The sequence below is a fragment of the Ornithorhynchus anatinus genome, chromosome 3 (genome assembly GCF_004115215.2).
Source record: "Ornithorhynchus anatinus isolate Pmale09 chromosome 3, mOrnAna1.pri.v4, whole genome shotgun sequence".
Classification (NCBI taxonomy): Eukaryota; Metazoa; Chordata; class Mammalia; order Monotremata; family Ornithorhynchidae; genus Ornithorhynchus; species Ornithorhynchus anatinus.
The window spans coordinates 101,740,220-101,767,961 of NC_041730.1; the positions used below are offsets into that span (position 1 = coordinate 101,740,220).

A 27,742-nucleotide genomic window follows, 5' to 3' on the forward strand; every position below is an offset into this window, starting at 1 on the left:
CACAAACCTTCTTGTTTCGTCTCTTTTGCCCACCCCAAGGCCAGAGCCAGAGGGACTGGAGTCTGGCAAGCAAGCCTCAGTTGACAAAGGGAAACCACACCTTGGACCACATGAATACTCCTGAGGAGCTGGGACATAGCTACTTCGGTCTGTGCCACTTTCTGGCTTTGAGAGGAGAGAAAAGAGCTTCCTCACTCTGGAACCTGACCTGACCAGTGAGGGGAGATGGATGCCCCCTCCCACCCCTGCAGGAGTTGTCTCTCTGTCCTCCAATTCTGTGGTTGAAATCATGTGCATGCACATCTCAATTCAGCCACACAACCTGATAGTGGCAGTAATAGCAGTGACAGGTCTCTGCACCCTGCTGGGAGAGCCCCAGCTGTAGTGACCCAGACTGGGTTCCTCCCTATCCCTTCCATGGGGTCGGCTCCAGGAAAGACATCTCCTAGCAGGTCACACACACTCCAGTCCATTCTCCACTCCTGCAATCCACACGCATCCGCAGACAGACTCGCAACCTCTGCCCCTGTTAAAGAGGCACTCACATATGTTCAGGCAGCAGAACTAGCCCGAGGAGTTGAGAGATCCACCCCAGGATCAGCTCCACGTTCACCCACACACACTTCAGTTTTGGAGGAATCCATGAGCATGCCTGCAGATGGCTTGAGTTCTTACCTCCCGAGCTACATGGAAAAGTCCCGCCTCTCTCTTCCCCAGCATCGTCCTAAGGGACGATGAGGTAAACAATCATTAGCTATTGACAAGCATCAGCTTGTCATATTGTCTTGAAGGGTTTCACCTGAATAACATTTCATAAAGCACCAGATGCCAACCCATTATATTCATTCCCCTAACACTTAGTACAGTGCTCTGCACATAGTAAGCGCTCAATAAATATTATTGAATGAATGTTGCATTCTGGTGCAACATGGTGCCATTTTTTTCCAGTATTTGAGATTAACTTTGACTCATGTTCTTCAGCAATGTATCTCTGTGGAATCTAACTTCGATAAAGAACACAGCTGTCTCACTGGGAATTACTGAGCAGGCCCATGTATACCAACGCAAGGAAGGAACACACAAAATATACAGGGCACTCACTAGGAAATCATGCCCTTTCCTATGTTGCCTTGCTGATTTCCTACTACCCCATCCCACTCACTCCATTCCTCTAATACCAACCTATTCACTATACCTCAATTTCATCTATTTTGCTGCCAACCCCTTATCCATGTCCTCCCTCTGGTCTGGCACTACCTCCTCTTTCATATCTGATAGATCATCACTTCTTAAAATTACTTCTTCTCCAAGAGGCCTTCCCCAACTAATCCCTCATTTCCCCCTACTCCCTCTTCCTTCCGTGTCACCCATGTAGATAGATTTGTATACTTTGTTCATCCAAAACTCAGCACCACAGCACAAGGAACCATGGGAAAAGCTTATCCCCTCTATGGTATTGCACAATCCCAAATGCTTAATACAGTGCTCTGCACACAGTAGGCACTCAATAAATATGATTGATTGATTGAAATAGGAGCACTGTCTTGTCTTGAAGTGAGAGAGCCCTGTAAGGAAAATCAGAATTAGAATTTAGTAGTCCTATTTCAGAAAGTGTGTCATAATGGAGACTGGCTATAATTTTCTATATGCACTTAACCTGACCCCCTGCATGAAAAATTAATCTTTTGTGTATGAGGAGAGAAAATTTCTCCTACTACAAGATTTCCATTTATCAAAATGTGAATTCAGAAATCCTTCAGTATTACAGACCCAGATGCCAGCCTTACCCACGTATCTTCCTCTCCTATTTCAATTTGCAATCATCTATGTAACATTTCTGCCTCTTACAAAATACTTTCTCTATCTAAAGCTCTTTCTATGCCAAAAACCTTCTGTTAAATTTCTGATAAAATCTCATCACATAAATTAATTTATACAACCAGTTAAAAACACCAGTTAGTTCAAAATAACTTGAACATTTTAAAAAGTGCAGTTAAATAAAGAAATTGTTGCATAAATACTACAGTTCTGCAGATGAATTTCATGAGCAAAAGGATAATACATTTAGAAAGACTGTAAATATTTTTAAATGCTCAAAGTGCATAAGGATAATTTTAGAGTGTTTATTCCTACCAATACTTTTCTTCTGTTTTATTTCCCCAATGCTTAGGCTGTTTTTGCTGCAGTCCATTTTATTTTTAATGACAGGATCCTATGCACTTTGCATAAAGAAGCCCTGAAGCTAGTCTTCTTTCTTCTAAAGAGCTAAATTGTCAATAGTGCTGGGTCCAAAGTCCAGACCTTCTGTCTTCCAAAGCAACGAGTTTTTGCATGTTAAAGAAGACACTTTCAAGCCAAGCAAAATTCCATAATTTACTATTTGTGATTTAAGCAGAAACCGTGTCAGTGATAAAAATCCAATTCAAAAGAGTAAGCAGGAGACTTTTCAAAGCAGGGAAGCAGCTTCCATCAAGTTCTCCATAGCCACTTGAAAAAGCCCGTCTGCCCTTGCTTGGAAAATAGCAGCCTAGTGTTTTAAAGGAATATATTATTCACTTTGAAACCGACAGGCTTGAATTTCAAATCAAGATGCCATCATTGGTTCGAAGAAGTTCTTATTTAAACTCTAAATAGAAAAGAGTGTTATTAAAGTTCAAAAGTCTTTTGTCCTGGTAAATGTGACCCCCTACCCCCTACCAGAACATTTTTGACAGGGTTTTTTAAAGAAAAAAAATCACTCTGTTTTCCACCTCAGTAATCAGAAAAGAGGGATATGGGAATGAATCCATATATATCAGAGCCAAACCTTTTGATGTTTTCAAGCATATCTTGTAGTTAAAGAATTGCTTGAATTTTTCCTCATTCTCAGATATAATACCCATCAAACTGTATTTAGATACAATGTATTAGATTTCTAATTAAAAAAGTTTCTTAATGAGTCAATTTTTTATTTAGCTAAAGTTTTTCCACTGGGTACAGAGAATGTACAGTATTTTGAAAGACTAGGTAAAGTCAGGCAGGTTCAATGAAGATGAAGGTTTTCATTTCGAGAGAAACCAATCACCCAGAGCAGAGTCCTGGAACTGGAAGTCAGAAGGTGAATACAGTGAAACTTCACAAAACAGTGTCGATGCGTTCTGGGAAACCACCATTTATATAATCATTGCTTATATACTTAGACAATGAATGAAGGCATTAATGTACCCAATATGAGAGGTGCTTCATAATTTTTAAAAGTTGTAATTTTGAATATGTATTAAATACAATTCTTATTAAGGATATGGAACATAAAAAGGTAGTCTCTGTCTGATCTCCTTAAATTTACATATTCTATTCCAGATTTGCTCACTCGATGTCCCTCTCCTCAGTCTTCTAGATCCTTGTGGGCAGGGAACATTCTCTCAATTCTGTTAAATTGTACTCTCCCAAGCACTTAGTATACACAGTAAGTGCTCAATCAAACAATCAATCAGTGATATTAGTTGAGTGCTTACAATGTGCAGAGCATTGTTCTAAGTGCTTGGGAAAATGAGCACATTTCCTGATAGATTCTGTCTTTTGATTCTACTCATTTGTAGACTCATTCCTCAGATAATAATAATGTTGGTATTTGTTAAGCACTTACTATGTGCAGAGCACTGTTCTAAGTGCTGAGGAAGACACAAGGGAATCAGGTTGTCCCACATGGGACTCACAGTCTTAATCCCCATTTTACAGATGAGGTAACTGAGGCACAGAGAAGTTAAGTGACTTGCCCATAGTCACACAGCTGACAAGTGGCAGAGCTGGGATTCAAACCCATGATGTCCATGCTCTTTCCACTGTCCATGCTCTTTCCACTGAGCCATGCTGCTTCTCACGGAGCCACGCTGCTTCAGGAGGGTGTGCTGTGTCAAATCTAAAGACCATGCCTGGAAAACTGCACAATGTAATTAATACTAAAGACTGAAGAGGTGGTTTGTGAGAAGGGAGGAAGTTGACTACTGTACTAGAAGACGAAGAAGGAAATACAGGGGCTTGAAATTTGAGGCAATTTTATTTTTATAAGTGCTCTCCTAGAAGCAGGGGATGTCACTCTTGGGTAATGTGAGAGCCTTAGTTGGCCCAAAGCATTTCAGACCATCCATTGTGAAGAAGTTTATGGATCACGTAATCCCTGTAGTGTCCAAAATGGTTGTTTTGCTAACTGTGAGCTATTTCATTAACTTAATCCCCATGGTTGCCAAGGGAAACCTGTGTTAATATCAAAAAGGCAAGAAAGCGTAACCTACAGTGAGGTGAAGGAATTCAGGCTGTTGATCAGTACCAAAATACATTGCAACACAACCCTGCTGAGCAGAGGGTAGAAGAAACACCTCAGTTGGGTACCAGCTCAAGCAATGTGATATAATATTGGATTGTGGGGAAACAAAAGCAGCCAAACACAGGCCAATCAGAAAAGTAGTTGCTCATCCTGAATGAGGAAACATTGAGGAGTGCTGTGAATGACAAGCTCATCAGTATAAGGGGCTGTATTTACTTGATGGGTGTGAAATACTGTGTGGTTGTATATCAGTCTAGTGGAAAGAACATGAGCCTGGACATCAGAGGACCAGGGATCTAATCCTTGCTCTGCCACTCATCTACTATGTGGCCTTCGACAAGTTACTTCTCTGGGCTTTAGCTCCCTCAGAGCATGGGCCTGGGAGTCAGAAGAACCTGAGTTCTAAGCCGAGCTCTGCCACATCTATGTGACCTTGGGCAAATCACTTCACTTCTCTGTGCCTCAGTTTCCTCATCTATAAAATGGGGATTAAGATTGTGAGCCCCACGTGGAACAGGGACTGTGTCCATTCTGATTACTTTGTAACTACCCTAGTACTTAGAATAGTGCTTGGCACATAGTAAGAGTTTAACAAATATCGCAGTTATTAATGCAGGAGCTGTGACCAACCCAATTTCCTTGTAACTAATCCAATGCTTGGTACAATGCCTGGCACAGTAAATGCTTAACAATACAATCTCCTACTTAGAATGTGAGCCCCATGTGGGACCTGACTATCTTGTATCTACTCCAGTGCTCAGTAGAGTTCTTGGCATATAGTAAATGCTTAAAAAACATTCAGCATCAATGAAATCATTTTGCATTACAGACAGATTTCTAAATATGCATCTCAATTTCTCTCTTAATGTACTGTATTAGAGAAGCAGCGTGGCTTAGTGATAAGAGCGCAGGCTTGGGAGTGAGAGGTCTCTAATGTGGGACAACCTGATTACCCTGTATCTACCCCAGCACTTAGAACAGTGCTCGGCACATAGTAAGTGCTCAACAAAAACCACAATTATAATATATATGTGTATATATGTATATACACACATATATGTGTGTGTGTGTTTGTATATTGTTTTATTCATTGACTTTTAGGTTTTTTATCATTTGAACCTTTTCAACAAGAGTCAACGTAGCTACTCCAGGAGTTCTCTCAAATTAAAATCATTTTCTCTCATTTATAGTACTTGTGTAAATTAACCTCTAGCTCAAGTTGTTTCAATGATATTTCAATGAGACAAACCACCAAATCCACTGGGTGATAGTTGCCCTGAAGAATTGGCATCATTCCTCTACCTCAGTAGACTTTGAGCATCATCCAAAGTCCTATAAGAGCAATTTAAGACAGGATCACAAATAATGAAATTCTGGAGCCAGTCAATCTCCTAGCAATGAAGGTGTACTCACTTTAAAACAGTAGGACATGTGAGGAGAATGAGTGTCAGTAATCAGTTGTGATATACAGACCTGAAATTGTGAAACCCAAAGCAAAGAGAGAAGAGGAAATGTTTCAAGGACATAGTAAAACATGGCCCAGACAAAGTGATAACCCAGCAGGAAATCGAGGATGAATTACTAAGGATAGATATGCACAGCACACTTTTTGTCAAAAAAGGACAATCTCCTCAAGTTAAAGCTTCATAAGAGATGGAGGCCAGAGAGAAAACAGTGCCAAAAGCTGAAAACATAAAGCATAACGACACAGCAGCATGCCTTAGTGGAAAGTGCCTGGGCTTGGGAGACAGAGGACGTGGGTTCTAATCCTGCCTCCACCACTTATCTGCTGTGTGACCTTGGGCAAGTCACTTCACTTCTTGGGCCTCAGTTACCTCATCTGTAAAATGTAGATTAAGATTGTGAGCCCCACATGGGTCATCCTGATTACTTTGTGTCTACCCCAGCATTAGAACAGTGTTTGACACATAGTAAGCACTTAACAAATACCATAATAATAATAATAATAACAACAACCTTTTTTGTGCACAGGGTGACAGAGATTGTGGTTCCTGCACTGGCCTTTTCAGCCACTGAAGGTCTCACAAGTAAACTTTACTGTTAGTATTGTCTTCAAATATGGAGGCCAACTATATAAACAGCTGGACTGAGTTTACTTTTTTTGTCTTAAATGGTATAGGTTAGGAACTTACCATGTGCCAGGAACTCTTCTAAGTACTGGATAAATACAAAATCTTAGATTGGACACAATCCCTGTCATATATGGGACTCACAGTCTTAAATTGGAGCGAGGAAAATTTAATCTCCATTTTACAAATGAGATTATTAATAATAATAATAATAATGTTGGTATTTCTTAAGTGCTTACTATGTGCAGAGCACTGTTCTAAGCGCTGGGGTAGATACAGAGTAATCAGGTTGTCCCACGTAGGACTCACAGTCTTCATCCCCATTTTACAGATGAGGTCACTGAGGTATTGAGAAGTTAAGTGACTTGCCCACAGTCACACAGCTGCCAAGTGGCAGAGCCGGTATTAGAACACATGACCTCTGACTCCCAAGCCCGGGCTCTTTCCACTTAGCCACACTGCTTCTCATAAAAAAAAGCACTTACTATGTGCAGAGCACTGTTCTAAGCACTGGGGTAGATAGAGGGTAATCAGGTTGTTCATTCATTCATTCATTCATTCAATAGTATTTATTGAGCGCTTACTATTTCCAGAGCACTGTACTAAGCACTTGGAATGAACAAGTTGGCAACAGATAGCGACAGTCCCTGCTGTTTGACGGGCTTACAGTCTAATCGGGGGAGACAGACAGACAAGAACAATGGCAATAAATAGAGTCAAGGGGAAGAACATCTCGTAAAAACAATGGCAACTAAATAGAATCAAGGCGATGTACATTTCATTAACAAAATAAATAGGGTAATGAAAATATATACAGTTGAGCAGACGAAAACAGTGCTGAGGGGATGGGAAGGTAGAGGGGGAGGAGCAGAGGGATATGGGGGGAAAAGAGGGTTAAGCTGCGGAGAGGCGAAGGGGGGGTGGTAGAGGGAGTAGAGGGAGAAGGGGAGCTCAGTCTGGGAAGGCCACTTGGAGGAGGTGAGTTTTAAGTAGGGTTTTGAAGAGGGGAAGAGAATTAGTTTGGCAGAGGTGAGGAGGGAGGGTATTCCAGGACCGCGGGAGGACGTGGCCCAGGGGTCGACGGAGGGATAGGCGAGACCGAAGGACGGTGGGGAGGTGGGCGGCAGAGGAGCAGAGCGTGTGGGGTGGGCAGTAGAAAGAGAGAAGGGAGGAGAGGTAGGAAGGGGCAAGGTGATGGAGAGCCTTGAAGCCTAGAGTGAGGAGTTTTTGTTTGGAGCGGAGGTTGATAGGCAACCACTGGAGGTGTTTAAGAAGGGGAGTGACATGCCCAGATCGTTTCTGCAGGAAGATGAGCCGGGCAGCGGAGTGAAGAATAGACTGGAGTGGGGCGAGAGAGGAGGGAGATCAGAGAGAAGGCTGACACAGTAGTCTAGCTGGTATATAACAAGAGCCTGTAGCAGTAAGGTAACTGTTTGGGTGGAGAGGAAAGGGCAGATCTTGGCGATATTGTAAAGGTGAAACCGGCAGGTCTTGGTAACGGATAGGATGTGTGGGGTGAACGAGAGAGACGAGTCAAAGATGACACCGAGATTGCGGGCCTGAGAGACGGGAAGGATGGTCGTGCCATCCACAGTGATAGGGAAGTCTGGGAGAGGACCGGGCTTGGGAGGGAAGATGAGGAGCTCAGTCTTGCTCATGTTGAATTTTAGGTGGCGGGCCGACATCCAGGTGCAAACATCCTGGAGGCAGGAGGAGATGCGAGCCTGAAGGGAGGGGGAGAGGACAGGGGCGGAGATGTAGATCTGCTTGTCATCTGCGTAGAGATGGTAGTCAAAGCCGTGAGGGCGAATGAGTTCACCAAGGGAGTGAGTGTAAATGGAGAACAGAAGAGGGCCAAGAACTGACCCTTGAGGAACTCCAACAGTTAAAGGATGGGAGGGGGAGGAGGCTCCAGCGAAGGAGACCGAGAATGACCGTCCAGAGAGCTAAGAGGAGAACCAGGAGAGGACGGAGTCCGTGAAGCCAAGGTGAGATAAGGTGTGGAGGAGGAGGGGATGGTCAACAGTGTCAAAGGCAGCAGAGAGGTCAAGGAAGATTAGAATGGAGTAGGAGCCATTGGATTTGGCAAGAAGGAGGTCATGGGTGACCTTAGAGAGAGCAGTCTCGGTAGAGTGGAGGGGACGGAAGCCAGATTGGAGGGGGTCCAGGAGAGTTGGGAGTTAAGGAATCCTAAGCAGCGAGTGTAGATGACTCATTCTAGGATTTTGGAAAGGAAGGGTAGTAGGGAGATAGGGTGATAACTGGAAGGGGAAGTGGGGTCAAGAGTGGGTTTTTTTAGGATGGGGAGACGTGGGCATGTTTGAAGGCAGAGGGGAAGGAGCCATTGGAGATTGAGTGGTTAAAAATAGAAGTTAAGGAAGGGAGGAGGGCAAGGGCAATGTTTTTAATAAGGTGAGAGGGAATGGGATCTGAGGCGCAGGTGGAGGGGGTGGCACTTGCGAGTAGGGAGGAGATCTCCTCTGAGGATACTGCAGGGAAAGATGGAAAGGATGGAAAAGTAGCTTGCCCCACATGAGGCTCACAGTTAATCCCCATTTTACAGATGAGGTAACTGAGGCCCAGAGAATTTAAGTGATTTGTCCACAGTCACACAGCTGACAAATGGCAGAGTCGGGATTCGAACCCATGACCTCTGACTCCCAAGCCCAGACTCTCTCCACTGAGCCACATTGCTTTCGAGGCAGAGAAGTGAAGTGACTTTCCCAAGGTCACACAGGAGATGCCTCCCACCTCCTCACCGTCCCTTGGTCTCGCCTATCCCATCATTGACCCGTGGGCCACGTCCTCCCGCAGTCCTGGAATGCCCTCCCTCCTCACCTCTGACAATCTAATTCTCTTCCCTTCTTCAAATCCCTACTCAAAGCTCAACTCCTCCAAGAGGCCTTCCCAGACTGAGCTCCTCCCTTTTTCCCTCTGCTCCCTCTACCCCCACTTCACCTCTCCGTAGCTAAACCCTCTTCTCCCCTCTTTCCCTCTCCTCCTCCCTCTCCTGTCCCACCTCCTCAGCACTGTACCCATCCGCTAAACTGTATATATCTTCATCACCCTATTTATTTTGTTTATTTTGTTTAATGAGATGTACATTACCCTGATTCTATTCATTTGCCACTGTTTTTATGAGATGTTCTTCCCCTTGACTCTATTTATTGCCATTGTTCTTGTCTGCCTGTCTCCCCCGATTAGACTGTAAGCCCGTCAAAGGGCAGGGACTGTCTCTATCTGTTGCCGACTTGTACATTTCAAGTGCTTAGTACAGTGCTCTGAACATAGTAAGTGCTCAATAAAGCCTATTGAATGAATGAATGGATAGGTGGTCGATCCTGGATTAGAACACGGGTCCTCTATTAGGTCCATGCTTTATCCTCTAGGCCATGCTCCACCTCTCACTAGACTGAGGCTTTTTACCTCTTTGTACTTAAATTTTATCACTGAAATAAGAAATGTCATATAATTATTGAAAAAAATTATTGACTGCTTATGAAACCCTTTTAGTATCTTAAGATTCAAAGGTCGGATGGGAGAGAGACTCAGTGACTTTAGTCATAAGGTAGGAATTCATAATTAATGGATTATTTTTCAAATCATATTTTCATCACTGATATACTTTGTATAAGTTGTGCCTGAGATCATCATTTGTAAAAAAAATAGTCTAATATATTAAAGTCATTTGAAGGGACAAAGACTAATTCATTAAAATAACAGTAAAATTATTTGTGAACAGGAAGTACCATGCCAAAAACAAATATTTAAGTAACATGACTACTGTACGCTTATTTCAGAAATGGAAATTATCGGGCTAGATTTTACTATCTAAAGCAATGTGGATTTCAACAGACAAACAAGCTGGTATAATTAATTGCGTGCATCAGTGCCAACTTGTTGGTGTATTGGGTGCCTGTGGGTTAGTCTAACCACCTGCAAGAACATCTGGGCACCGGCAAGCACATCTGGTCACTTGTTCCTGATCCAAGATTTCATAGCTTTCCCTTTTCTAATGCTGTAAATGTTCCCCTTTTCCTATCCCTTGTGAAAACCATCAAATTGTTGTGGATTTTTCATAACTGGTTCTATTATACCTGATACAAAGTTGGAGCTATTTATCAAACTCTTCGTCAGTGTCTTCTGGTCTAGGGCACTGAACTCAGGTTCTAAAGAATACTTACATTTAGCTACTGCAATATCTGTCTAGTCACCCAAATAAAATAATCAGCCAGGGAATCAAAGATATTTACTGAGTTCTTATATTAGGACAGTAGAGTACTGTACTACTGGCTTGGGAGGGTACAATTCAATAAACTTGGTAAACATGATTCTCATCCATAAGGAATTTACAATCTAGTGGGGCTGACACATTAAAATAAATTACAAAATGGGGAAATGGCAGAATATGAAGTTATGTACAGAAATAATGGGGGACGGAGGATAGGGTGAGCACCAAAGGGCTAAAAGGGTACATACTCAAGAGCATAAGTGACAAAAGGGAGGGTGCATTGAATGGAGAATTTTGACTTTGGTCAGGGAAAGCCTCTTGAAGGAGATATGATTTGCTAAGCCTTTGAAGATGGGAAGAGTGCTGGTCTGCTTGATATTCAGGGGGAGAGAGTGCCAGGCCAGAGGAGCACTCTGACCAAACATTTTTAAACCTCCCCACCAAATCTCTAACTTTTCTTCCTCAAGGCTCCTCTCCTTTCCCTCTCAGCGATTCCCAGTTCTTGCATTTTCTGTCTCCACATCTCTTCAACTGAAAAAAGGAGGAGAAAGATAAGAAGGAGAAGTAGAAGAAGACCAGGAGACGACCAAGCAGAAGAAAAGATCCACACCTATTCCACACTCCCCATTAGGTTATGATCTCCTCCAGAGGAGGATACAGATATTTTACTTCTACTGGCTATTACCAGTTATCTAGTACAATGATTGGCTCCTAAGAGATGTTTAAAGGTGGGGAGAGTGCTGGTCTGCTAGGTATGAAGAGGGAGAGATATCTAGGCAAGAGAGGGCACCTTATCCTGGCATTTCTAAACTTTTCCACCAACTCTCTACATTTTCTTCCTCAAGCCTCTTCTCCTTTCTCCTCTCAAAGACTTGCAGTTGGTGCACTCTCTGTCTCCTCATCTCCACAACAAAAGGAAGGAGAAGGGGGATAAGAAGGAGATAGAGATGGAGAAGGAAAAGAAGGAGAAGGAAAAGAAAGACCCATACCTATTCAGACCACCCTATTAGGTTATGAACTCCTCCAGGGCAGGATTCAGATATTTTACTTCTACTGAATGTTACCAGTTGTCTAGTAGAATAATCTGCTCCCAGCAGGTGCTTGAATTTGGGGAGGTGCTGGTCTGCTGGACATGAAGGGGGAGAGAGTTTTAGGCAGAGGGGGTGGCACTCTGACTAGACATTCCTAAACCGCCCCACCAACTATGATCTTCCTTCATAAGGAAGGAAGCAGCGTGACTCAGTGGAAAGAGCCCGGGCTTTGGAGTCAGAGGTCATGGGTTCGAATCCCGGCTCGGCCACTTGTCAGCTGTGTGAATGGGCGAGTCACTTCACTTCTCTGCGCCTCAGTTACCTCATCTGTAAAATGGGGATTAAGACTGTGAGCCCCACGTGGGACAACCTGATTCCCTTGTGTCTACCCCAACGCTTAGAACAGTGCTCTGCACATAGTAAGTGCTTAACAAATACCAACATTATTATTATTACATTATTATTCCCCATACTTTCTCTGTTCCTCTCATTTCAGAGACTCCCAGTTTTTGCATTCTCTGTCTCCCCAACCTCATAATCAGATGATGAAGGAGGAGTAGGAGGAGAAGAAGAGAGAGAAGGAGAAAGATATTTTACTCCTATTGACTGTTACCAGGTGCTTAGTGGAATGGTTAGCTCTCCAGAGGTGTTTAACAAATGCTATTGATGATTATCATACTACAATCTGCAACTGCAATTTTGCAAATCTCAAGGGAATACATAAGGGAAAGCCAAACAAACAAAAAAGAAACTAGAGCATGAATCTTGCAGCTCTTTTCAAATGAGCACCTAGTTCTGCCTGCTTAATGCCAATATGTTTCCTAGGGCTGAATCAAGTTGGAGGAACTATTCAACTTCTCCAAATCTCACACTTCTGGGAACTCCAGAGCTGGATCAGAAATCCAAGTGATACAGTGTGAGCATCGGTGACATTGGGTCAAGTGAATTACTTTATTTTGTCCCTCTGCTCCAACAAGTAACATCTGCTTCCCACTATCATCACCCCAATCCCTGATCCTCTCTCAATTCTCCTCCCTGAGACCCGATAGATAGCTGCTCGGTTATCAGATTCTTTAATGTGGTCCTGATGTCTGAAGAACCCTGGTCCAGCCATGTCTGACATCCTCTCTACCCATGCCAGTCAAGCTCAGATCCTTCTGCCCGGAGTGCCCCATCACCATCTTCATGCCATCTCTGTCTAACCATGTTTTTCAGAGATTTTCCTCTCCCTTCCCCTGCATAACCCTGCTAAGCCCTTCTTCCCAACTCTCAAGGTGAGAAGTTAAATAAGAGTGATGGCTCAAGTGATGAATATAGAGCATCAGTTGATTGATCAGTGGTATTTACTGAGTGTTTACTGTGTGCAGAGCACTGTACTAAGCACTTGGGAGAATACAACAGGGTTTGTTGACACATTCTCTGCCCTCCAGGATCATCAAATCTGGTGCAAAAGCAAAAGCTATTAACCTTCATTCTGGCTTGCTTTCAGGAAATATTAGCCCAGCCTCATCACATTTAGCACTGACCAATAAACGCTAATCTGCTGGGGTGACCCTGGATACAATAATAATAGTATTAATAATAATAATATAAATGTGGAATTAGTTAAGCACTTACTATGTGCCAAGCATTGTATTAATCTCTGCAGTAGTTTCAAGATAATCAGGCTGGACACAAGTTCCTGTCCCACATGGGACTCACAGCCTACAGTGGAGAGAGAACAAGTATTGAATTCTTATTTTACAGGTGAGGGAACTGAGGCATAGAGAAATTGAGTGACTTGTTCAATGTCATATTTGGCAAATGGTGGAGTCAGAATTAGAACCCAGGTCCTCTGGCTCCCAGTCCCATGCTCTTTAAAATAGACCATGCCAATCATCATCTTGAAACATTGCCAGGTCATAGAGAAGAAGCGTGGCTTTGTGTAAAGAGCCCGGGCTTGGGAGTCAGAGGTTGTGGATTCTAATCCCTCTCCGCCACTTGTCAGCTGTGTGACTTTGGGCAAGTCACTTAACTTCTCTGTACCTCAGTTACCTTATCTGTAAAATGGGGATCAAGATTGTGAGCCCCAAGTGGGAGAACCTGATAACCTTGTACCTATCCGAGCACTTACAACAGTGCTTGGCACATACTAAGCGAAGCAGCGTGGCTCAGTGGAAAGAGCCTAGGCTTGGGAGTCAGAACTCATCGGTTTAAATCCCGGCTCTGCCACTTGTCAGCTGTGTGACTGTGGGCAAGTCACTTAACTTCTCTGGGCCTCAGTTACCTCATCTGTAAAATGGGGATTAAGACTGTGAGCCTCATGTGGGACAACCTGATTACCTTGTATCTCCCCCAGCGCTTAGAACAGTGCTCTGCACATAGTAAGCACTTAACAAATACCAACATTATTATCATTATTGTTAAGCACATAACAAATGCCATTATCATTATTATTATTATTATTTTACTACAGCTCAGCCTGTCACTTAGTTCTTACATAAACTTTCAAAGACTCAACAGCCAGCATAAACTGCCTCATCTTCCCCAATTCCAGGGACCTCGCCTATAAATGAATACTGCTCTATCATGCCCTTAGACCAACTCTGAAGCAACTACCATTTTCAGTCGATTAAGCGAAGCTCCAATTTCCAATGCTTTTCTGATAACGTATTTTGAGATTGAAGTGCCAAATTTGCCAAGTGCCAAATAACTTCAGAGCCAAATATTTTTACATGTTCTAATTTATTGGAATCAATAAATGGAAATGTGTTTTAATTAAATTTTTCATTCTAACACAACATATTGACTCGTGGTCCTGCAAATACCTAGTCACCAATACCCCCTTATAGGTATTCAATTTGGCATGGTTCAGTATTGTCTTTACTGATCTGAAAGCTCACTGAGTACAAAGGGTAATGTCATCCTGCTCTTTGCAAATGCTATAACTGGCATAAAAATAGCAGTGGAAATAGCTGCTGAAAGGCTCCTAGTACAATGTTTTTTTGAGATAAATATGAAATATGGCCAAAAATAGTCCCGTCACACAGATATGATATTCATTTAAAGAATTTATGCAGCATTTTTAGACTATAAAAAGGCAAAATTTAGGTTTTCAGAAAAAGTTAATATCAGCCATACTGCTCATAGATATCATATTTTCAATGAGTGACCAGGCTTTGAGATGTACATTTTCATATGGATGCTTGATATGGTATTGGATATGTCAATGTTATTGAGATAAACATAACTAGAACTGCCTGGCTGCTTTATTTCAACCCACAATCTAACACAATCTGCCTTCTGGATGTTTTTTAACAAAGCAAGGGAAAATAGAATCCATTCCTGCTTAACAACATTTTCATATTTACCAAGCACTGCACACAATAAGTGCTCAGTAAATATGATTGATTGATCCAGGAGACTTACTGAAGTTTCCTCTCTCAGAGAGAGTATGTGGGAGGCAATGAGGGCCAGGCAAACCATTTTCTGAACAGCTTGTTTCAGACTAATATTGCAGACCCAAATGAGGTCTAGGCTTAGAGAATAAATATCTGAAATTCTAGTTTTCTTGGCCCCTGCCCAAGCTCTGAGTACTTGGATGTTAGACTAGTTCAAGTGTGGCACGTTGAAGGCAGATTTGGGTACCATCAAGAGGTAAAGTGAGTTGTTTGCTAGGATGGAGTCCAGCAGAGACAAAGGCTGGATGAGAGGAACTCTGGAGTGAGCAGGAAAAGAGCTGGCATGGGTAAGGGATGAAGGAAGAAGGGAGGCAGTACCAGGCTAGGATGACAGGGACTAAAGAAGGCTTTATACCACACTCACCTCCATGCAGTCAGTGACTTAAAGGTGAATCCAGAAACCTTGTGTAAGTCTGTCAGACATTCATTTGTAAGGATTGAATGTTAGTCCACAATGGAACAAAAGCAAGGGCAGAAAATACAGGTTGCCCTTCTTCACTGGGCTCACCCATTATGTTATCTTTCCCTTTCTTTTTTCTCATCTAATAGTGCTTCACATCCAAACTCTGACACTGCTTAACCTGTCTGAACAAGCTCACATAAAAGAATGGAAGTGCTTGGATTTTGATATAAACATTCAATGATCACTTGGTTCGGCTAGTTAGGAAGAATAGAGAATCTGGAAAAAAGTTGACAAGAAGAAAACAGATCTTAAAATATAGGTTTTGGGGTGTCTCTGTGGTGACCCCTAAAGCAAGTTTGATCTTTCTTTTCTAATGGATTTGAAAGCAACAAATAAACAGGATTGCACTTCCTAAACCTACTCTAATTTGCCGTTTGTGGTATCAGATAAACTGCACTGCAAGCATTTAATAAATACCCAAGAAAGGTCAGGCCTATTTCAATTGTTTCCAGGTAATTCAGCTTTTTGATGCAAAAATGAGGCACTAAAATGCTTTTACTTTCTAATTTGTACCACAGCATCCCAATTCTCCCTATTAGGTGTCTCTTCTCTGAAGTCACAATTATCTCCTTTGAACTGATGGTGACACATGACATGAAAATGAGGTATCTATTTTCAGGTGTTTAATGTTATCTAGTTATACTGCTGTGTCTTTGAAGCTTAAAAAGCTATGAACTCCAAACTACCTTATTAAAAATCTGACCAAAAAGCTGATATCATGCATGCCTTGCTGTGTGCTTCAGGCTAATGGTAAATCACTATTAATGAAACATGTCATTAGAGTACATAAAAGAACCATTATACTTCTTGGTAGCTTTCATTGGGTTTAATTCTACTTAATTTATGTAGTATTCACTTTATTATGCATTTCAAATGTTTCCGCATACAAAATAAGTGTGTAAAAACATGTGTTTCCTCTTAATGGTTTGTAAGTTTAGGTCATTCTTGACAAGCAGAAATGATTGCAGAATCCTTAGGGACCACATCTAATTTTTGATGGTGTATTCTTTCCCAATCCTGGTTACAGTGCTCTGCACATAGTAAGCACTTGATAAATACTATTACTACTACTAGAGATCTGGTAATATCTGGTAATATTCCAAATTGTCCTTCTAGGTGGTTCCTAACTCAGAAATACAACTGCATCCCCAAGGCAGATATTATAGGTCTCTGCCAGCTCATATGTTTAGTCATATGAAGTCAGTTGTAAAAAGAGCAGGAATGTGGCTGACAGTGATGGAAGAGAAGCTGCAGTGGTGCAGCAAAGGAAGGGTTGTCAGCAAGAAAACCTCCAGTTGTCAGACAGATGAAGGACCCTGATTTCTCTTTTAGCTGGTACTTTTCACCTACCCAACACTTTCACTTTGACAACTTCTTATCCTGAGAAGTTTTGGTACAGAACTTCAGTCTACTTCAAGCTCTTCATCAGCCTGTAATCTCTACCGAGAGAGTCTCCATTATTACATGCTCTTGTGGGTGAGTTCAACCTCAATCAGAAGTATTCAGCAGCTCCTTTACAGCGAGAGTATTAAGCAGCTCCTTGGCCCCTGTTCATGTTGATACCAAGAGTTGATTTAGAAGCATCTCAGAAGACTGAAAGCCTATTTTATAAGAATGCAAGATGAAGATGAACTCAGTCATTATCACAGCTGGATTTTTGAGGAGTTTCATTCACGTCATTACTTGTCTATGATGATGATGACAGTGATGATGATGATGATGATGATGATGATGATGGAGTCTCTCTTCAGAAACAAGGATAAGCCTGGATCCCAGACTTTGGGGAACAGAACCTGGGCAAAGGACTTGATTAGCGTCCTACTGACTTGTGTCGTCTTGCCATTCATATTCTCCCATCCCTGATTAATAGGTTCCCACAGTGGCAGGGGATGCAACAAGCTAATTTGCAGACAGGAGTGCAGCACACTGTGATAGCAACGAAAGAAATGTTTGGATGAAGACAGGACATCAGTAGTGAAGAAACACACAAAATTTAAAACCCAACTTAGCTGAAGGAAGCATGTGAGAAGATAGAGCTGATGAGTTAATCTAAAATATCAATCCTATTTCTTGCTTTTCTGAAGACAACCACAAGCAGTTGGTCCAGAGAAAAGTAGTTTGCAGCACAGTACAGCTAAGGGTGGTTGAAGCCTCAGTGGCAGCCAGAGAACCTGGTTTGCAAAGATCAGGACTCTGTGAGCAGAGGCTTTAGTCAGATCAAATTAAAAGGCCAAGACCTTAAACAAAAGCCTTAGCTGCACACCCGAGGACAATTTTGCTGTGTATTCAATCAGGATGCCCTTTTCAGCTTTTGCTTCTTAGTGTCATCTTTGCATATGAAGGACAGAATAGTATAAAAACATTTTCTATAGCCTCTGAAGACTGAATACCAGTGGAACTTTTTGAGGTGCACAGGGATTATTCATTCATTCAGTAGTATTTATTGAGTGCTTACTATATGCAGAGCACTGTACTAAGCGCTTGGAATGTACAAATCGGCAACAGGTAGAGACAGTCCCTGCCCACTGATGGGCTTACAGTCTAATTGGGGGAGACAGACAGACAAAAAGAATAGCAATAAATAGAATCAAGGGGATGAACATCTCATTAAAACAATAGCAATGAATAGAATCGAGGGGATGTACATCTCATTAACAAAATAAATAAGGTAATAAAAATACATACAAATGAGCGTACGAGCACAGTGTTGAGGGGAGGGGAAGGGAGAGGGGGAGGAGCAGAGCGAAACGGGGGGGAAAGGGGGCTTAGCTGAGGGGAGGTGAAGGGGGGGTAGAGAGGAAGCAGAGGGAGAAGAGGGAAAAGGGGAAGCTCAGTCTGGGAAGGCCTCTTGGAGGAGGTGAGCTCTCAGTAGGGCTTTGAAGAAGGGAAGAGAATTAGTTTGGCGGAGATGAGGAGGGAGGGCATTCCAAGACAGAGAGAGGACGTGGGCCACGGGTCGACGGGATAGGCGAGAACGGGGGACGGTGAGGAGGTGGGTGGCAGAGGAGCGGAGCCTATGGGGTGGGCAGTAGAAAGAGAGAAGGGAGGAGAGGTAGGAGGGGACAAGGTGATGGAGAGCCTTGTAGCCTAGAGTGAGAAGTTTTTGTTTCGTGCGGAGGTTAATAAGCAACCACTGGAGGTTTTTAAGAAGGGGAGTAACATGCCCAGAGTGTTTCTGCAGGAAGATGAGCCGGGCAGCAGAATGAAAAATAGACTGGAGCGGGGAGAGACAGGAGGAAGGGAGATCAGAGAGAAGGTTGACAAAATAATCCAGCTGGGATATTATGAGAGCCTGTAGCAGTAAGATAGCCGTTTGGGTGGAGAGGAAAGGACGGATCTTAACAATATTATAAAGGTGAGACCGGTAGGTCTTGGTGACAGATTGGATGTGTGGGGTGAATGAGAGAGTCGAGTCAAAGATGACAGACGGGAAGAGAGACGGGAAGGATGGTCGTACCATCCACGGTGATAGGGAAGTCAGGAAGAGGACAGGGCTTGGGAGGGAAGATAAGGAGCTCAGTTTTGGACATGTTGAGTTTTAGGTGGCAGGCAGACATCCAGGTAGAGACGTCCTGGAGCCAGGAGGAGATATGAGCCTGAAGGGAGGGGGAGAGGACAGGGCAGAGATGTAGATTTGTATGTCACCTGCATAGAGATGATAGTTGAAGCCGGGAAAGCGAATGAGTTCACCAAGGGAGTGAGTGTAGATGGAGAACAGAAGAGGGCCAAGAACTGACCCTTGAGGAACCCCAACAGTTGGAGGATGGGAAGGGGAGGAGGAGCCTGCGAAGGAGACCGAGAATGAATGGCCAGAAAGATAAGAGAAGAACCAGGAGAGGACGGAGTCCGTGAAGCCAAGGTGGTGGTGAGATGGTGGTGAGATAGTGGTGAGATGGAGGTGGTGAGATAAGGTGTGGATTAGTGGAAAGCAAGCTCAGGTAATGTTGCCAGGATGGGACTCCAAGAGCAATGCCCCCTCTTTACAGGCATATTGCACCCGTGGTATGTTGGCTATTCCTTTCCTGTTCCTGCCATTTGCTCTTCTCCCTTGTTGATCAATCAATTAATTAATGGCATTTTTTGAGTATTTTTTCTTTGGGCAGAGCACTGTATAAATGCTTGGAAGAGTATTACACAATTGGAGTTAGAGGTTTTTTTAATGGTATTTTCAAGCACTTACTATCAACCAGTGGTATTTATTGAGCACTTCTTGTATGCAGTGCACTGAACTAAATGCTTGGGAAAGAACACTGTAACAGAGGTGGTAGGCTCATTTCCTGCCCACATCAAACTTACAGTATAGAGGAGGAGAGAGACAATATAAATAATTTATGGATATGTACAGAAGTACTGTGGGGCTAAGGGTGAGGTAAACACCAAATGCATAAAGGTTACATTGCATCAAGCACTGGGGTGGATATAAGACAATCAGGTTGGAAACAGTTCCTCTCACACATGGGGCTCACAGCTTTACAGATGCTGTTCTGTATCTGATCAGGAAAGAGGAACTCTTCTTTTCTCTCATATACCCATAGTCTTCACCAGAGTCCTGCTGAACCACAGGAAGAACTTTTGCAACCTAAAGACCACCAGACAGCATACTAGATTCCACCCAGAATATTCCACAATGGATCTTATCCACTTCTGCCAACTAAGAGAACAAAGCTGAGAAAACCAAATTCCAGTCCTTTAGTTATCAATTTTAAGGAAGTGCTTAGCTCAATGGTAAGTCATATTGTTGTCAATAATCCCAGGGAAACTGAAATTGATTCAACACAAGAAGGTGAGCTGAGGTTGTTTAAGAGAATTGATCTTCAGTTCAAACTATACCCACTTATGCAGAAGAGTCAAATGGAGCACCAAAATTATTGATAGCTATACTGAAGTCTGTGAGCCAGTTGTTGGGTAGGGATTGCCTCTATCTGTTGCCGAATTGTACTTTCCAAGAGCTTAGTACATGTTCTGCACACAGTAAGCGCTCAATAAATATGATTGAATGAATGAATGAATGAATGAAGTCGCTATTCAACAGACTTAGGGACAAAATCAGTAATGATGGGGAGCATCGGACGCATCTCCTTTTTGCTAGCAATCACAATGTAATTTTTGCAGACATATTTATAGAGTTGGGTTACAGATGAATCTCTTAATAGTGAATAGATGAAAGCAAGTGAAAAGCTTCTTCTCTGTCCATGGAATGACAAGGCTCATATTGGACTATAAAAGTTTCAGGAAGCAAACAGCATGACTCTCATCAAGCTACTGGTTGATGGATAACTCATGAAGCATAAATAATTTCTCAACTCTTCTGAATCAGAATGTTGTTTGACCACAGGCAGCAAGGAAGAGATGATGGCTATAACCCAAAGAGCAATCAACACGTGCCTGTGGGAAATCTCAAGTGAGGAACACATCCCAGTCAAAGGTACTGGAACACAAACAGGTTTTAAAGATGTGGTGTGAATTATAGGTGAAGTAAAGCAAAGATTGATGAGCGATATAGCTCGTTGATGGGACAACAGGTGGATTCTGCCTAAAATATTGTACAAGAAGGTATAAACATCTGTGAAGAATATTGAAGAGGACCTGAGAAGATGCAATGACCAAACACTTTGATCAGAAATGGATATGACAAGCTCGATTTAGAATAGCCTGAGGTGGCATTAACTTTTTTTAATAAAGGAGAAAACAAGGACAGGTTGAATAGAGAAGTTTCAAGAAATAAAAAAATGGGGGACTGCTCCCCACAGATAAGACTGGCCTTGGAGATGGCCAGTTGTTCCACATTATAAGGTAGTAAGGGAGAATTTTGTTCTAGATCAAGAACAAGCCAGTGGCTATGTTGATTTATTCAATCATATGTATTGAGCACTTACTGTATGCAGAGCACTGTACTAAGCACTTGGGAGAGTACAATATAGCATAAGCAGACATGTTCCTTGCCCTCAGTGAGCAAGGGGGAGACAGACAATAACATAGATAAATAAATTACAGATATGTACACAAGTATTGAGGGGTTGGGAGCGGGGATGAATAAAGGGAGCATGTCAGGGTGATGCAGAAGGGAGTGGGAGAAGAGGATAGGAGAGCTTAATTAGGGAAGGCCTCTTGGAGAAGATGTGCCTTCAATAAAGCTTTGGAATGGGGGAGAGTAATTGTCTGTCAGATTTGAGGAGGGAGAGCATTCCAGTCCATAGGCAGGATGGAGGTGATGATTTGACGGTGAGATAGACAAGATTGAGGGACACTGAGAAAGTTAGCATTTCAGGAGCGAATTGTTTATGTCAGATTCACAGGATAAAATAAAGGCCCTAATCTCATCTTTCCTATTTCCTTTATCTGAAATCATTGCATTTTCTTCAGTGTTCAGGAAAATAGTGAATTAGTAAGAGCAGGATGAGAGATCAAAGTTGTCATGGCAGCTTCAGACAAGAAAAGGGTTATTAGAAAATGGTGCAAAACCTTTAGTTACAGATCTAAAGGTTTACCATGAACAAGAGGAACACTAGGTGCTGAGTGTTGGAGTCATTGGCATGGCCTCATTCCCCAATCCAACAAACTTCCAACAACAAACAATCCAACAAAAATCCAACAACAAGCAGCTTCCCCAATCCAACAAACAAAATAGCCTTCCCTGACTGAAATACAGTATATAGGAAAGAGCAGTATGCTAGATATACTGCCACATTTGGCCCATAGGGTAATTTCAATTCAATTAATTCTATTTTCATTCAATTTAATTTCTAGAAAGAATTTAGCTAACAGAAATGGGAAAACAATGATATTAAAACATAATTAATATATAAACCACCATGGAGCATGCAAATTCTGGCACAGGTTCTACTGTTTCGTGTTTAGAATGAAGGGATCTGGGTCTGGTGAGTTGGTCAGAACATACTGAAGTAAGCTCTGAGCAAAGTAGGTTTTGTTCCCATCTCAACTCTGGGTATGCAAACACATATAGGCAAAAGCCTCTGTTGCTGTACTTGGACCCCTAAGAGCTCAGGGACTTCATGTCTAGATGTCTATGGGAGGGATTTCCCATATCTGCCTGGTATCACCTCCATCTTCTTACACAGATCCTCAAAACAAAATTATAGGCTTGGCTGTCTGGACCTCTTCCAGTCTGACAGACTCAAGATCTCGCCGATCCTGACTTGCTCAGAGCTGCAGAAGACCTAACAGTCACAGGTGAGGAGATAATGCCCAGGAGGAAGGAAGAAGGGGTGAGGTGTGGAGAGAGCTGAATCCTGCTGATAGCAAAGGGAAAGCAGATGGGAGCAGAGACACATCTGATTTGGGGGGAACCAAAATTCTGTGAATGATTCATGGTCTGGACTAGGACTGAAATAACTTCTAGATTATATCCATCCAATTAACTGTAAGATATTCTTCACACAGAGCCATTTGGAAATTATCAGCTGAAAGTCTTACCCTTATTGGAAAATGATGATTGCTCAGGCACTTCATGGGAAAAAGATACAGGATTTCAATCAACATACGTTGTTGCTAGTTAGTATGCAAAGTGGTCACACATGTTTACTGAAACTCAGAGGTAGGTAACCAAAACTAGGAAGTCAGAGAAATACCTCAGTTGATGAAGCATTGCTGTTTGGGGCAATAAATTCATCCTTTTGAAAATAATGAAACTCTTAATAAAACATAAAACATTTTCATGTTCAAGGTAACCACTTGAGAGTTGGCAATAAACCCATCTGCAGATTCATTTCTAACTGCTCAAAAACAGGACAGTTTTGAGGTCATAATGTTTATTCCTCTCCCCTGATCCCCCACTCTGGTAAAATTGTGGTCATGGATGTGACTACTGATTGATCCAGGCAGTTTGCTTTCTAACTCTGAATCTGAGACACACTAATCCTTCCTTACTTGCAGTTAGTTTTGCTCTGATAATCTGCCCTTATTTTCTCTTCAGTGCTTAGAATTTGTAAGGATTTGCAGTTTAGAAAACAGCCAAAAACCTGTAGGGTAGGCAAGTAAAGTCTATAAAACTTGCAGGGAATGAAGAAAACTGTTGTCCATCTTCAAAGTCCCTCTAAACTATAAAATCATTCTAAAAAGGAAATGTAATCTACCAAGTCTGTTATATTGTCCTCTCCCAAGCACTTAGTACAGTGCTCTGCACACAGTAAGCACTCAGTAAATATGACTGACTGATTGATTGCAAGATATATTCTCACTCTTTCTCTAACCTTCCTCTCCCTGTGTTTGATTCAGTATCAGTTTGTCTCAGGCCATTAGTCTGGAGATCTGAGTTCTAAACCCAGTTCTGCCATTTGCCTCATGTGTGACTTTGGGCAAATCACTTAATTCTCTGTCCTCAGTTTCCTCATTTGGAAAATGGAAATTCAATCAATCAATTACATTTATTGAACACTTAATGTATGCAGAGCACTGTACTAAGCACTTGAGAGAGTATGGTATAACAGCATTGATAGATATGTTTACCACCCACAAGAACTAAATATATTTCACAATTTTGCCTCAGATTGAGAGCCCTATGTGAGACAGAATGTTATTTGTTCCTCTAGACTGTAAACTCATTGTGGGCAAAGAATGGCTCCATTTATTGTTATATTGTACTCACCCAAGTGCTTAGTACCATGCTCTGCACACAGTAAAACTCAATAAATACAAATGATTTTATTTCCTTTGCCACCTAATTTCAGTTTGATTTTACACCTGCCTCCCTGCAAAATATAGTATCTGTAACATTTTAAAATATCACAACAAATATCCTTTTCTGCATAATTACCTGGTGAAGTCTGTCATCTCCATCATGATCATACACATCTTCTTTGCCAGGACGATGATGTCATTGCTGGTGTCATCCCATATTTCAATTTCAGCATCCAGCTTACTCTTGACTTTCTTGAAATCAGCAACCTGCTCAGCTATCTTTTCCCTTTCAGCTTCAGGTAGTTGAGTCATTCTTGCCTGAAATTTCAGATTATTTGATTTGCAAAGCATTTCCCTGTAAATCAGACACTTTCCATTTAACAAAGAGTAGGGACCATGGTGTGATATTTATTTTACCAGGCCAAATGAAAATTGGTTGTTCTCACCCCTTCTTATTTAATTCCCCAAACATTTTTTCAATGGTACCTTCCTATTGATTTGCAGACTTATCAAGTTCTACTAATCTCTTACTGATGAGAGTGTCTGGATTTCAAGATTATTTAAAATTCAGTGGGTCATTTCTAAAATATTTAATGACATTTAAAGCCATTCAAAGTATTTACTTGAAAACTTCACTTCCTGACAAATTATCTTGTAAAAGGAATCATGAATCCTTTATTTGTTACCAATAATATAGTTAAGTGATTTGTTTTTCTAAGTGGAACACATGATCTGATTTCCCTCATTATAATTTGAAACAGTTTTAACTCCTACTAAAATGTGGAAAGTGTATAATTGAAGATATAATTCTAATCCTCAGAAATCAAAATCAATCTTAAATACATGAAAACACAAATCTACAACTTTCCCAATGTAAGTGTTTATGGAACTCACAAACTACGAAGGTCACTTGCTAACAAGTCTATGGCCAAAGAAATCTTTTAGGAAAAAAGAAAATCACCCATCTGGATAGGACCTCAAGAAAGCATTTAGCTCAGGCCCTGCCTTTAGGTAGGTGAACACAAAAATCATCCTGGATATAAAAGTTGAGTCCTTGTTTTTTTCTCAGGATTCCCATGAATGCGGTACTATAATCTCCCTTAACCTTGCTGTTATATTATCACCATGACAATTAAAGAGATTATTCCTTACATTTTATTATTCATTCAGTAGTATTTATTGAGCGCTTACTATGTGCAGAGCACTGTACTAAGCGCTTGGAATGAACAAGTCAGCAACAGATAGAGACATTCTCTGCCCATTGATGGGCTTACAGTCTAATTGGGGGAGATAGACAAAAACAATAGCAATAAATAGAATCAAGGGGATGTACATCTCATTAATCAAATAAATAGGGTAATAAAAATACATACAATTGAGCAGATGAGCATAGTGCTGAGGGGAGGGCAAGGGAGGGGGAGGAGCAGAGGGAAAGGGGAGAAAAGGGAGGCTTAATTGAGGGGAGTGAAGGGGGGCAGAGAGGCAGCAGAGGGAGCAGAGGGAAAAGGCGATGCTCAGTCTGGGAAGGCCTCTTGGAGGAGGTGAGCTCTCAGTAGGGCTTTGAAGAGGGGAAGAGAATTAGTTTGGAGGAGGTGAGGAGGGAGGGCATTCCAAGACACTGGGAGAGAAGGGAGGAGAGGTAGGAGGGGGCAAGGTGATGGACAGCCTTGTAGCCTAGAGTGAGAAATTTTTGTTTCATGCGGAGGTTGATAGGCAACCACTGGAGGCTTTTAAGAAGGGGAATGACATGCCCAGAGCGTTTCTGCAGGAAGATAAGCCGGGCAGCGGAGTGAAGAATAGACTGGAGCAGGGAGAGAGAGGAGGAAGGGAGATCAGAGAGAAGGCTGACACAGTAATCTAGCTGGGATATTACAAGAGCCTGTAGCAGTAAGGTAGCCGTTTGGGTGGAGAGGAAAGGGCAGATCTTGGCGATATTATAAAGGTGAGACCGGCAGGTTTTGGTAACGGATTGGATGTGTGGGGTGAATGAGAGAGACGAGTCAAAGATGACACCGAGGTTGCAGGCCTGAGAAACGGGAAGGATGGTCGTACCATCCACAGTGATAGGGAAGTCAGGAAGAGGACAGGGCTTGGGAGGGAAGATAAGGAACTCAGTTTTTACCTTTGGCAAATTTGGCAAATTTTACTAAATTTGCTTTTTGCAATTTACACTGATTTCCACTTGCTTCCTGAAATAACTCATTAAGCACTCTCCTTTCTTTAGCCTGTCCATTTTTTTTTCCTCTTAGCATCCTGCTGCCCCACTAGGTAACAGAACACTGATTGAGTAGAATCTTGGTCTCACTCACTATACCACTCTTCACTCTTTGGAGAAGCATTCTGGTTATTTGGTTTGTGAATATTGAGATCTAGCTCTGTGACCAGCTCTGCCATAGATACACTTATTAGCTGGGAAAATGTATAGTCCTGGGAAAATGTATAGTCCTGGGAAGATGTATAGACTAAAACACAGGATTGATTGTCACCAAAACCCAGAGCCCAAGAGGGCTTGAAGGGGACAGATGTAGCAAAAGAAAACTTGTTTTTTTTAATGCAGCACGTTGTAAATCCATAGAATCCATCAAGTCATAATTTGTTCATGTTGTATATATCACTGATTTTAAGAAAGGTTTGTACCATGCTGACTTAGCCTACTGTCTCTCCACACTCCAGTACATACTTGACTCTACTGCCTGGATCATTTTTCTAGAAAAACACTCAGGATATGTTTCCTCACTCCTCAAGAAACTCCAGTGATTGCCCATTCACCTCCACATCAAAAACTCCTCACCATTGGCTTTAAAACACTCCTCTCCTCCTTCCTTACCTTGCTAATCTCCTGCTATAACCCAACCTGCACACATGGCTCCTCTAAATGTCAACCTTCTCACTGAATCTTGATCTCTTCTATCTCACTGCTGATCCCTTGCCCACATCCTGCCCCTGGCCTGGAATGCCCTCTGACCTCAAATCCAACAGACAATAACTCTCCCCCACTTCAAAGCTTTATTGAAGGCACATCTCCTCCAAGAGGCCTTTCCAGACCAAGCCCTCCTTTCTTCTTCTCCCACTCCCTTCTGCATTGCCCTGACTTGCTCCCTTTAGTCATTCTCCAACCCAGCCCCACAGCACTTATGGACATATCTGTAATTTATTTATATTAATGTCTCACTCCCCCCTCTAGACTGTAAGCTCATTGTGGGCAGGGAATATGTCTATTGCCATATAGTACTCTCCCAAGGTCTTAGTGCAGTGCTCGGCACACAGTAAGTGCTCAATAAATATGACTGAATGGATCAATAAATAAAGTCTTGGGTGAGTGGACCTTAATAGGTTATTAGGGTTTGCAATGTACAGGTAAAAAAGGATTGCTACAACCTGACTCCTGTACCTTGAAGATGGAGGTCAAGGAGCCTTGACCACTACACTATTTCATCAAGCATACTGTCACTCTTAACAAAAGCAGAATCGTAGCTATTCTGACCCCCTACTGGCATTTCTTATGGTTTTATCTTCACTTTTACTTGTCCTCTGACTCCCAAGCCCA

General features: G+C 42.1%; 1 protein-coding gene across 1 annotated transcript in view; it reads right to left on the reverse strand.

The window, feature by feature from the left end:
- Positions 1-27,742, reverse strand: part of CTNNA3 (catenin alpha 3) — a 1,377,490-nt gene that overhangs the window by 131,636 nt on the left and 1,218,112 nt on the right. The window contains 1 exon segment of the mRNA XM_039911548.1: positions 24,332-24,513. Within this exon segment, the coding sequence (XP_039767482.1) occupies positions 24,332-24,513 (182 nt within the window).